The sequence below is a fragment of the Dryobates pubescens genome, chromosome 6 (genome assembly GCF_014839835.1).
Source record: "Dryobates pubescens isolate bDryPub1 chromosome 6, bDryPub1.pri, whole genome shotgun sequence".
Taxonomy (NCBI): Eukaryota; Metazoa; Chordata; class Aves; order Piciformes; family Picidae; genus Dryobates; species Dryobates pubescens.
Genome location: NC_071617.1, coordinates 31649508 through 31661554, shown reverse-complemented (window position 1 = coordinate 31661554; position 12047 = coordinate 31649508). Strand labels below are relative to the sequence as shown.

Here is a 12047-nt window from a genome sequence, read left to right as displayed (position 1 = left end):
CAGTGGGAAAGGTCTATGAGCTGCAGAGAGAGGATGGGTTTTGGTGTGCAGAATACACACAGATACATATTTGCCAGCTGATTAGTTTTCATCCATGCTGTTTTCAGCCTTGCAAGGAGTGCCGTAGGAGGGAGTATTTACTCTGGCTCTGTTGCACTCCCTCTGGTATTTGTGGTGCTACTTAATCCTCTCCTTTCTGCCCATTTGAGGGGCTGATGGCTCCCACACACCTACTAGTCTTGTCTAAAATAGCTTGCGGTTGTTGACAGCAGCTTTTTGGGTTCTTAGCTCAGAGGGGTAGAGATGTTGCCAGAAATAGTAGTTGTGTCTCTTATTGATCAGTCTTGTTTCTTTGGCATATAAATTTACTTTTAACTAGTTTTTTTTTAAATATTTTGAATGATCCTATAACTGCAGCAGATTACTATTTGGGGTGTATTAAAACTGGGCCAAGAAAGCAGCAACAGCCTTGAGTCAGTTCTGAGATCAAAGGTATTGGCTTTACAGCTTTCTTATAATCTCATTAGTCCTCAGGAGAGAGCATAGCAATGAGAAGAATAACAACAGCTGTATCTTATGTGGATTAAGGGCTGCGTGTTACAGAAGTAATGGCTTGAGATAGTGTCACGTTATAGGCAGAATGTACCCAAAAGCCTCATTATGCTTGGCAGGAGAATAAAAGATGTCCATGGTTTTGTAAATACAGCAATCTCCTCCAGACCTCTCTGGTGGAAAATACAGTATATAAAGTAATTGCCTCTTGGTCTCTCACAACTGCTGCCATCACTGCTTTGCTCCTTGTAGCAGTCATATTTGTTCTTAAAAATGCTGGTTAGAGAACTTATTATGCAGAAGGATGAGAAATGGATGAGTCTTCCCTAACTAGGCACACTGATAGCTGTACGTGCTTCCCTCCTCTCCCTCTGCTGATGCTCAGCTGCAGTTTGCATAGCTGTATTAGTCCTGGATTGCTTTCAGCAGATACTGCTGTTCACAGCAGCCTCAGTGTGTGCCGATGCCTGTAAGACACGATGTGAATGCAAACTCTTTGTCTGCTCTGGTGTTCAGATTTGGCTCTGAGAGCCTCTAATGATGTAAAAAGCAGTTTTCTTTCCTACCTTCAGCCCAGCCAACTTTTCAGAGCAAATACAGGGGTGTTATGTGGGGAAGAACTATACTACAGATCATCATTAGGTGCAGGGCTCAGGATAGGTTTTTTTTGCATCCTGGGAAGAATATTTAGATACATTAGAAATGTGGATTTTTTTTCCTGTGGAAGGACTCAGCTGTGTATGCTGGATGTGTCTTGTGGGTGGACAACTGAAAGGACCCTTACTGATTTCTAGCCCTTCCAAAGGAGATGATAGTGTGGAGGGTTGAGAAATTCCCCCCAACATTAAATTTGCCAGACCAGCTTAGGTTGGAAGCAAATGAAGCTGTATTTACAAGCAAAACCACAATCTACAATGAAATGCAATGAATATGTACAAAATATGCATTATTTACAGGTATAAACAGCACAAGAAAACCCCTGGCCAAAATCCAGGGGAGCTGCTAATAGCTTCCCACTCCCTGGCCCGCTCTGTACCTCCCTGGACACAAAGGGACAAGAGAAAAGAGTAGGGAGTTATTAGAACTTAGCCCAAAAAAAATGCAGCCAAGGTCAAGCAGAAGCCAGCAGAAGCACAATGTCAGTGTCTCCCAGAGCTAAGAAGCCAAAAGAGTTTACCAAACTAATTCTTATGGTGGATGTCTCTCCAGTGGGATTGTTCAGAACTATCATTATTTTCCTTTTTACACCCAGTGGTGATTTATTTACATTTTACCACTTTCTGTTCAAGACCTGTGGAAAATTTTAAAGGTACAGCCTAAAACTACCACAGATAGTCATGTATTTCACCACACTGGCAGCATTCACCATTGTGGTGGGTTGAAGTGATTTATATTTTTCTACTTTTCTGCTCAAAATCTGTAACTAAATTTTAAAGGCACAAGCTAAAACCACCACAATCATTTGGGGTTTTTCCCCTCACTGGTATCTTCTAGGGCTTTCCTAGCTATTAAGCAGTGTTTGGGTATATTACTGGTGATAGGATGAGAGGAAATAGCCTCACATTACACCAGGGTAGGTTTAGATTGGATATTAGAAGAAACTTCTTCTGAAAGGGTTCTCAAACACTGGAATAGGCTGCCCAAAGAATCATAGAATCAATAAGGTTGGAAAAGACCTCAGACATCATCAAGTCCAACATGTCACCCAACATCTCATAACTAACTAAACCATGTCTTCAAGTGCCACATCCAATCCCTTTTTGAACACCTTCAGGGATGGTGACTCCACCACCTCCCTGGGCATCCCATTCCACTGGCCAATTACTCTTTCTGTGAAGAACTTTCTCCTCAGCTCAAGCCTAAACCTGCCCTGGTGCAGCCTGAGACTGTGTCCTCTTGTTCTACCACTGGTTGCCTGGGAGAAGAGACCAACCCCCACCTGGCTACAACCTCCCTTCAGGTAGTTGTAGACAGCAATAAGGTCTCCCCTGAGCCTCCTCTTCTCCAGGCTAAACAATCCCAGCTCCCTCAGCCTCTCCTTGTAGGGCTTGTGCTTGAGGCCTCTCACCAGCCTCGTTGGCCTTCTCTGGACACGTTCAAGTGTCTCAATGTCCTTCTTAAATTAAGGGGCCCAGAACTGGACACAGTACTCAAGGTGTGGCCTAACAGTGCTGAGTACAGGGGCAGAATGCCATTGGCCTTCTCGGCCACCTGGGCAGACTGCTGGCTTACTGCTGTCTGAAGTGAGAAGTGGCTGAATTCACATCCCTCAATGTGTTCAAAAGACACACAGATGCGGTGCTAAGTCACATGGTTTAGCACCAGACTTGGTAGTTTCCAAGTCTTTTCCACCTGAAACAATTCAGTGATTGTATTATCATTTTCTGTGTGGTGGAGATAATTGAAAGTCAGTGGGCAATTAGGACCTTCTCCTCGAAGACACATAATAAATCATATTGAAACCGGTGCTTGAATGTTTTCAAGATCTGAGTGTAAATGTGTGCCTGTCTCACATAGATGTGTTTTAATACGTAACTTAGTACTAAAACATGCAAATCATTTAAGAATTCACAAGAGCTTCCCTGTACTGAGGGAAGCAGCCTAAGTACAGCAGCCTTGCCTTCCAGACTGGCCCTGGTCCTACTGATTAGCTGATCTGTATTACATAGTACTTTTGTGAAGAGAATGGATATCCAGCTCTTTTGCTGGTAACAACATAGATATCTTTCCATTTTAATTTCTAAAATATGCTATGCACCAAGGTCAGAATTAGAATGTCTCTAAGCTGATGATAGGCCAAGCAGCCTCCCAGTAGCTCTTACCCCTTCTTTGCAGAGGAGAAAAAACAATTGAAAAACACTTTTTTCTTTCCCTAAAATAATTAAGAAGGCTCAGTTAATGTGGAAAGATTATGCATTCTCTGGAGAAAGCCTGGGCAGTAATGAAAACCACTAACACCTTAATGCAGCTTCTCCTCAGAGCCTTTACAGCCTGAAAAGATCAGCTGCTGTAAGAGTAAAATCTTGGCAGGTAGATGAAACCTTGTTCTGTGGGTTTGCAAGAGATGCCTGGTTTTACCAGATGGTTCTGCTTTCCTTAATTTCAAGATGACTTATTCAGAGCAGCATTAGGATGGCAATCCTGCTACAAAAGCATTATACAATTGGCTGTGGGAAGCTCATGATTTGGGGTTCAGATTGGAGCTGAAGGTTGGTCATTTCCCTTCACAAAACCATCACACAAGCATTTTCTGACAACTGCTTGATTTTGTACCTTTTTTACCTCCTGCTTAACCGCAGGTCCAGGCAACCCACCATGCAAGGTGAGGCAGAACTGGTTACATCTCATTTCTTATATTAAGTGAAAAAGAAACCCATTGGGTATTTGCTTTAGGGCTCATTGTTTCAGTAAGAAATGCCTGTCACTTGATTCATGCTCTCACCTGGTTTGCTAAACAGTCCCTGAAACTTTGTATTCTTCTCAGTACATCTGGTTTAATGTTTGTGGCTGGGTTTGAGTTTCATGACAAAAGTCTCAGACTGGCTGAAAATATTTTTTACAGCTGGGTTTAAAAGAAAAAAAAATGGCTTGCAGGGAGAACTGCTAAGAGTTCCAGGGCCAAGCAGTAAACGTTCAAATGAGGGGCAGCTTCTGCTGCCTGCACAAGGATTGCAGAGCACCTGGCACTCTGACCTGGTCTCTTTGGCACAGCCACAAAGCAGTGCCCTGAGGCACCCCGAAACCCAGCCACCCATGCTTAGGACATCCTTTGTTCTAGGTGCTACACTGTTCCATGGCCATTGTTCACAGAGCAAGCAGAAGGAGAGGCACCTACCCCAAGGAATGGTTTCTCATTAGAAATATGCAATGCCACCCCTGATTCATACCCATGCAGGAACTCAGACTGTGCTGGAGGGCCACCTGTCGCTCACTGCACAGCTCAGCATGTGGCCAGTGGCTGACGAGGGTCTGGGCTGGTGGGACATTAATGATTTCTGGGAGTCACTGCTGGCTTTCTCTTACAGCTTGGACTCTTTTCTTTATGGACTCCATGCACTGTTCAAAGGAGACTTTCGGATAGCAGCGAAAGATGAGTGGGTCTTTGCAGACATGGACCTACTGCACAAGGTTGTTGCCCCAGCAATCCGAATGTCTTTGAAGCTACACCAGGTAGGGTCTTTAATTAATGTTTAATTTGTACTACCGCATCTGTTTTGTTAGGGAAATACAGGAAACCTAAGGGGGGAGGGGGAAGAAAGGGAAACAGTGTTTGTTGTCTTATTCAGATAAATTCCCTTAACCAAAATGGAAAAGCTTGGCATTTCTTTATTTTGCATTCACTTGATCTTAAACCTCATGAAGCTCAGTAAGGACAAGTGCAGGGTCCTGCATCTGGAGAGGAACAACAGCAGGGACCAGTACAGGTTAGGGGTTGTCCTGCTGGAAAGCAGCTCCAGGCCCTCAAGTAATCTCCCCAAAGCTATGAAGTAGTGTTCAGTTGCTTTTGTACTCCCATCTACTGCCTCTTCACTCCTAATCTGCATAACCAACAGTGGGTAATAGTCTGATGGCTGCACCAGATTGGGAAGTCTCTTAGGAATGTCCCTAACCTGTGCCCCAGGCGAGCAGCAGACCTCCCTGTGGGATGGATCAGGCCTGTAAATCGGGCCCTCGGTTCCCCTGAGAGCTCCACTGAAGTAGTTTCCATTTCTTCAGGTCAACTCCTGTATAGCTTGGAGTTGGTTTTGTTCTTTGTCTGGCATGCTATGATTTTGTATCATGAGCTTTTATCATGCATGATACTTAGAATTGCTCTGACTGTAACTGAATTCAAACTGCTGTGAATTAATAATCTGAGAATTTGACAGAATAGTTTTATGAATGTTACCACTGGCCGTGCTGCTGTGTGCCAGCTGAAGTAATAACACAATATTGTGGTATCTACTGATGGATTCCCAGGCTGTGCTTTCACTGGTGGGTGTTTTTTGTGAGTAAATATAAGGATTTCCACAAGAACTGTGGAACACCCCAGGTGATTTTGATTTCCCTTTGGCTTCACCAAAGCTCTGTCTCCCATGGTTTTTCACTTATGAAAGGAAAGATAAGCTGGCAATCTCTGGGTGTTTTTGCCCAGCAGAGACATGACATCAGAACAGGCTGCAATAAACCAAAAATTGCACCTTTCTATGTTACTGTTACATTAATTGTTCTACCTTCCCAAAGACATGCTGCATCAAATGGCAAGTCACCTGGGAATTAGCTGGCAACTGTTTGAAATAAAACAGGAGTTTGTTTATTAGTGGTTGGTTTTTTGTGTTTTCACAAATATGCCTGGCCTTTTGAATACTTTATCCTGTACTACCAGGACCAGTTCACCTGCCCAGATGAGTATGAGGACCCAGCAGTTTTGTATGAAGCTATCCAGTCCTTTGAAGAAAAGGTTGTGATTTGCCATGAAGGAGACCCAGCCTGGCGCAGTGCTGTACTCGCCAACAGAGAGGAGCTGCTAACCCTGAGACATGTGGTAGATGAAGGAGCTGATGAATATAAAGTTATTATGCTCCACAAAAGCTACTTGAGCTTCAAGGTTATCAAGGTACATATAAAGTTGTTCTAATATCGCAGTACTTTAGGGCTGTGGTAATTAGTACTATTTCTGAGTAATCTGGCCAAAAGGAGAAGCTGATTTTAGTTATCAGAGTAGGGACTGAAGGCTAAAAGAGTTCTCTTCAACTGACTTCCATTTTGTACCCATATGTTTGTGTATCTGAAAGAACATTCCAGGCTCTAGCAGGGAGTAAGCTGCAGAAGTTGGTGCAAAGACAGGAGGTGCTTGCACACATAGCTACTGCTCTTCTACCTTGGGAGCGTAGTTCTGCATCTCGAGTAAGGAATGTTTTCACGTGATCCACATGTTTTTTACCTGCCTGTAGGTCAACAAGGAGTGCGTCAGAGGACTTTGGGCTGGGCAGCAGCAGGAACTGATTTTCTTACGCAATCGTAACCCAGAGAGAGGGAGCATCCAGAACAACAAACAGGTCTTGCGGAACTTAATTAATTCTTCATGTGATCAGCCACTGGGATATCCAATGTATGTTTCCCCTTTAACCACATCATACCTTGGAACACACAGCCAACTGAGGAACATTTGGGGGGGACCTGTCAGTTTGGACAACATTAAAAAGTGGTTCAGATCCAAATGGCTAAGGTAGGTGTTACGTTTTGGCTGCGCAGATAGAGACCCTGCAATCCGGGTGCCGCTGCGTTTTCTGTTGAATGAGAGCACTTCCGTACTGCTACCTATGAGTAAAGAATTAATTGCATATAACTCAGAATGTAACAAAAGAGCCCTGCAGATAGAGCAGAAAGCAAACTCATTAACTCATTCATGGCTTTTAAGCAAAGCTTTCTACATATTCGGCAAGATTCCTTATCAAATCACTTAGCACTGCAGACATTGCTCTTATTCCAAGGAATTTTAATGCTTATGCCTTGTATATAAGTGTAATTTCTGAAACTTAGTGACATGTCAGAACATGACTAAATGTGTTAGTGGGTTTTGGTGGGTTATGCTCCAAAGCTTTGGCAGTATAGATGATCATTGTTCTTGACCACAACACATTTAAAACTTGTGTTCTGATTTCCCCTAGGTGTGCATGATCAATATCTAACACATTTCATCTCTCATTCCTACATGCACTTTTCATGCAGCAATAATTCACTTGTAAGTCTTGTCTCATTCCCACCACCTGCCCTGTTTCCACTGTGGCTGAGGAGAAGCAGGGGACCATGCAGAGACTGTGGACGCCAGCTTGCATTCTAAGGCCTATGCTAAAATGCCATGATTAAATATAGTGGCTTAATATGCTAGTCTCCCACCATGCAGTTTATTCCCACTGAGCTCCCTCCAGCCCATTCCTCTTCTTTGTTACTAGGTTACGTCATGGAAAAGTTGATATTTAGAGACCACTGTAACATTAGTCTCCTTCTCTGGAGACTTTCAAAGCCCACCTGGATGCCTTCCTGTGCAGCCTGCCCTAGGTGATCCTGCTTTGGCAGGGGGCTTGGACTCAGTCTCTAGAGGTCCCTTCCAACCCCTACCATTCTGTGATTAGGTAAGGAGTCCTAAAGGTCTTGCAGGGCTCCAAAGCCATTTGGACAAGGAAAGGTTTGTTTTGTGTCCTATACAATTTTGTTCCAAGTAACCTTATCATCATCCTTGTTATCTCATAAAGCATCAAAAGACCTGCAGTGGTATGAGAGGTTACAATTACAGGTTTTGAGGACATCTAACATAGGTGGCACAAACTTGCACGCGTAATAAATGCCTGACCATGTCTGTGTGTTCCTGCAAACAGAATGCGGAAGGATTGCCATGCGGCTCACCACGAGAGAGGTAATGTTGAAGAGGTGGATGGTGGAGGGGGGTCTTCATCCAGCAACAATTCCTCAGGCAATGCAAGCCAGAGCAATAGCTCACAGCCCACCAGAGATGGAACCCCTCAATTGCAAGGTCAATCTCAAGAGGTCCACCAGCGTGCAGGTATTTGCGCAATTTACTTGGCTTTTTCTGTAGTCTTCTCCTGAGGGGCTGCATGGGCAGATGCTTTTGGAGTGTCCTCATACCCAGTGGAAAACTAGTTTTAGAAAACCACAGCTTTGTCTCTCCTAAAGGAAACAGGTTCTTGATATTGGTCCAGGTATTAACTAAGAGAGTATAAGACAAATGTGATTCAACAAAGGTTCCACTGTCAAACTCCTTTGTGTGTAGTTTTTCTTTGTGTAGGAGGTGTCACTAACAGTGCCAGAATGGGAATGTGGATTGATAGAGTCTACATGTGTGATGCAGGGAGCCTGTGCAGAAGAGAATTTGGGCTTATTGGCTGGGAACAGCAGATGGGAAAGTATACAGAAATATTAATTATCTTGGAGGGACCATGACGATTTGAGGAATTGGTTTGGCTGTTCATCAGTGCATGTGGAGAATAAACAAACAGGAAATAACTTCCTATGTCTATGCCACAGTTACCAGGAGAAAATGAGATGTTGCCATTCGTTCTATCTACTAACAGCTGAGCCCTTCTCATATTAAGTTATGGATTAAAACTACTTCAGATGTATTCACAAGGTAGAACTACTGATCTTTGCATTGGAAATTCAAATGAAGTTTGGCTGTGAGTCACTGTGGGATCAAAACTTGCAATGTAAAGCCCATTAACTCAACATTTCAACAAGTTGTGGTATTACTGTACAAATTAAAGCAGAGAACTAGAGGGGTATGACACTTGTTGTGTTTCCCATGAGATTATTTTGACCTATCATTACAGATCACGGGCACAACTGGAGAAAATCTTGCCCTGAATGTAAATCATGTTGTAAGAATAAAATAACTGCTGTTTTCAATCGAGTCTAGTGTTAGAGGAACCCCCATGTGCACACTCATAACTTGACACTGCAGTAATCAGAATGGCAAACTTAATTGTAAAATAATGGTCCTGAGCATGCTGTACAAGAATGAAAGTTAATTGTGAGTTATTTGCAGGAACGTGTTGGGTGCCCAGAAAACCACAATCAAGAGAAAAGGTCACACTTAGTTAAGAAAGGCAACCTGGCTCTGAGGTAAATGAAGAATTGCACAGCAAATGCAAGGAAGTGGAAAATAGCAAATGCAAATCAGTATTCAGTCCTGAGAGAACATTAATAAGACAATGGAACAAGGAGAAGTTTCTGGCTAGCACCATTAGGGACAAAAGATGAGTTTGTGGATGTTTACTATTAAGGAGTATTAGAAACAAAAAGAATTCTAACAGTGGCCTTTATCCAGCATGTTGTAGAAAGGCAGAGTTGCCAATAAAGCAGAAATTAGAAGTGTCTGGTTTGTATTGGGAAAAATGCAGATGAGGCTCAGGGAAGACCTTATTGCCATCTACAACTACCTGAAGAGAGGTTGTAGCCATGTGGGGGTTGGTCTCTTCTCACAGACAACCTGTGACAGAGCAAGAGGACACAGTCTCAGGCTGCGCCAGGGGAGGTTTAGGTGGATGTTAGGAAGAAATTCTTCACAGAAAGAGTGATTGGCCATTGGAATGGGCTGCCCAGGGAGGTGGTGGAGTTACCACCGCTGGAAATGCTTTAAAAGAGACTGGATGAGGCACTTAGTGCCATGGTTTAGTTGATTAAATAGTGTTGGGTGATAGGTTGGACTCGATGATCTCCAAGGTCTTTTCCAACCTGGTTAATTCTGTATTCTGTATTTGTTTCTATGACCTGATCATAAAATAGTCACTTCCATCCTAACAGCTACAAAGAACATGAAACTCTGGCAATCAAAGCTATATACTTAACTGAGTAAATCCAAATGACTCATTAAAGGTGGTTTTTAAGAGAGCTGGTAAAAAAAGGAAACTCTTGTTTGATCTTATTATCGGGACACTAAAGCAATACCAGAGGACTGGGAAACAACTTATGCTGTGCCTGTTGTTAAAGCACTAGAATGAATAGGGTGGCCTGGGTAATGCATATCTGTCAATCTGACTTGTGTTGGCCTCCTAGTACCCATAGTCCTAGTGCCCTAATTTAAGGAGGACATTTGTAATTCAGAAGTAGTTTAGAGAAGAGCCCAAACGTGATCACAGGTCTGGAAAATACATCCTGTAAAGGATGCTTTTATCATAGCCTGCGAGTACTTACCTGGGCAACAAAAGCTGACCAAGGCAGTTGGTTCAAATAGACTTGTATATAACAAAGCTAAACAAATTCAGATTTGAATCCAGGTGCACATTTTCAGCAGTGAGAGTAAATAAATAGTGAAACAAATGGCTGAGGGTTAAGATGGATTCTTCATCATTGGAGATACTGGATGCCTATCTTTAAAATAATCATAAGTAATACCACGTAGGAATTAATTCCAAGATTTTCTATGGCCCATGCTGTACAGCACAGCAGACTGCATGATCACAGCTCCTACACTCCAAATCTATGAATCGATTGTTTTCATTATTTGTTATGTAATTTTGCAGCCTGGCACCACCATGTCTGCAATGAAAGCCCTGCATAAAAGTGAGACCAAAACCAGGAGCATTGGAAATGTGTGGGGTTCTCCCCCAAAGTGTCCTTATTTCATGATGCAGTTTACAGAGCAGTCTTTTCAAGGACAGAGTTATTTATGTGTAGATGCGGGTGGTCTCCTGTCCAATGCTCTAACCACTGCATTTGGGATGAATATAGAATACTCTTGGACAGAGGTCAGCTTGGCAGTTTAAATCACAAACAGATGTTTGGCCACGTTAGTCACTGTACAAACTAACACACCACAGCCCCTCTGTTGTTAATTCAAGTCCATTCTTTTTATTTGAAAAGAGTAACATATTAAAATAACCATCAGATGTAGAAACCAAAGCTCTTAAATGCAACTCTGGAGTTTGAAGAACCTGGATCCCTGCGGAGGCCACACGTGCGCATGGCTACCAGAGCAGCAGCCAGGCCAGAGCCCTTTTGTGGTGTGCCTCCTCCCCATCGATCATGTCTGAGGTGCCCACAGGAGCCACCTGCATCAGTCCCATTGCTCTCAAGCAGCAGTCTGGGGGCTGATATTACAGGGAATGCTGCTTTGCATGCCATCTTAGGAAAAAGGAAAAAGATAATTATTGTTTGGAATATAAAGGTAGAACTAACTATACATTATAAATGGGGTGTGAAAGTCTCCAGTTTGCCAAACCAATCAGATTTTAGGCCAGCTAAAGATCTCCAGTTAGGTTGTGGCCCAAGCTCTGCCATCTGACTCTGTGCCAAGTTACTTAAATTCTCTTTGCTTCAGCATCTGAAAAATGGGGCTAATTATACCAGCCTCCAGAAAGCAGGGCTGTGGATGTAAAACAGCATGTTTCAGCTATCTGATGTAAGCAGTTTGGATATGAAATTCTGTGTTACTGGAACCCTTGTGAATTCAGCAGTCGTGTTTCTAGAAGATAATGTGAGATTTATATTCCTTTATGCTCGCAAAATTTCAGTATCTGGAGGCATTTCAGTGCTTCTCTCCCCTCCATACTTTGGGTGTTGAGGAAAAGAAATAAAAATATTACCAGCAACCTGGAAAAGCCTGCCAGGAAAATTTATTTCTGCGTTGATGGTTCTCCACAAATTTTCTGGCATCCACTGGCTATAGCTAGGAAACCAAAATGCCAGCTTGTGCTAATGTTTGGAGTTTCCTGGAAAGCAAAGAAAGCCAAGCAGTGACTGGGTATTTGCTGCATAAGTTAGAGCCTGTCAGCAGCAACAGTACATTCTTCAAGGGCCTGTGGTGCATGCCAGCCTGCTGCATGCCATTTGCAGAGTATCTGGGGGCAAGCAGGTAGCTGGTGGGCTCACTGGCCAATACATGGAATTACTTTTCATTCTGTGCCTATTTAAATGTGTAAGAAATACAGAAACTGTTTGAGTGGCATACAGTGTTGATGTAAATGTTTTAAATGGGAGGTGTGTATGTACAGGAAGAT

General features: G+C 43.0%; 1 protein-coding gene across 1 annotated transcript in view; it reads left to right on the top strand.

Moving 5' to 3' along the window:
* Positions 1–12047, top strand: part of PCNX2 (pecanex 2) — a 156805-nt gene that overhangs the window by 140157 nt on the left and 4601 nt on the right. Inside the window, exons 29-32 of the mRNA XM_054162261.1 lie at positions 4578–4722; positions 5918–6148; positions 6486–6760; positions 7911–8095. Coding sequence (XP_054018236.1) covers positions 4578–4722; positions 5918–6148; positions 6486–6760; positions 7911–8095 — 836 coding nt within the window. The remainder of the gene's footprint in view (positions 1–4577; positions 4723–5917; positions 6149–6485; positions 6761–7910; positions 8096–12047) is intronic.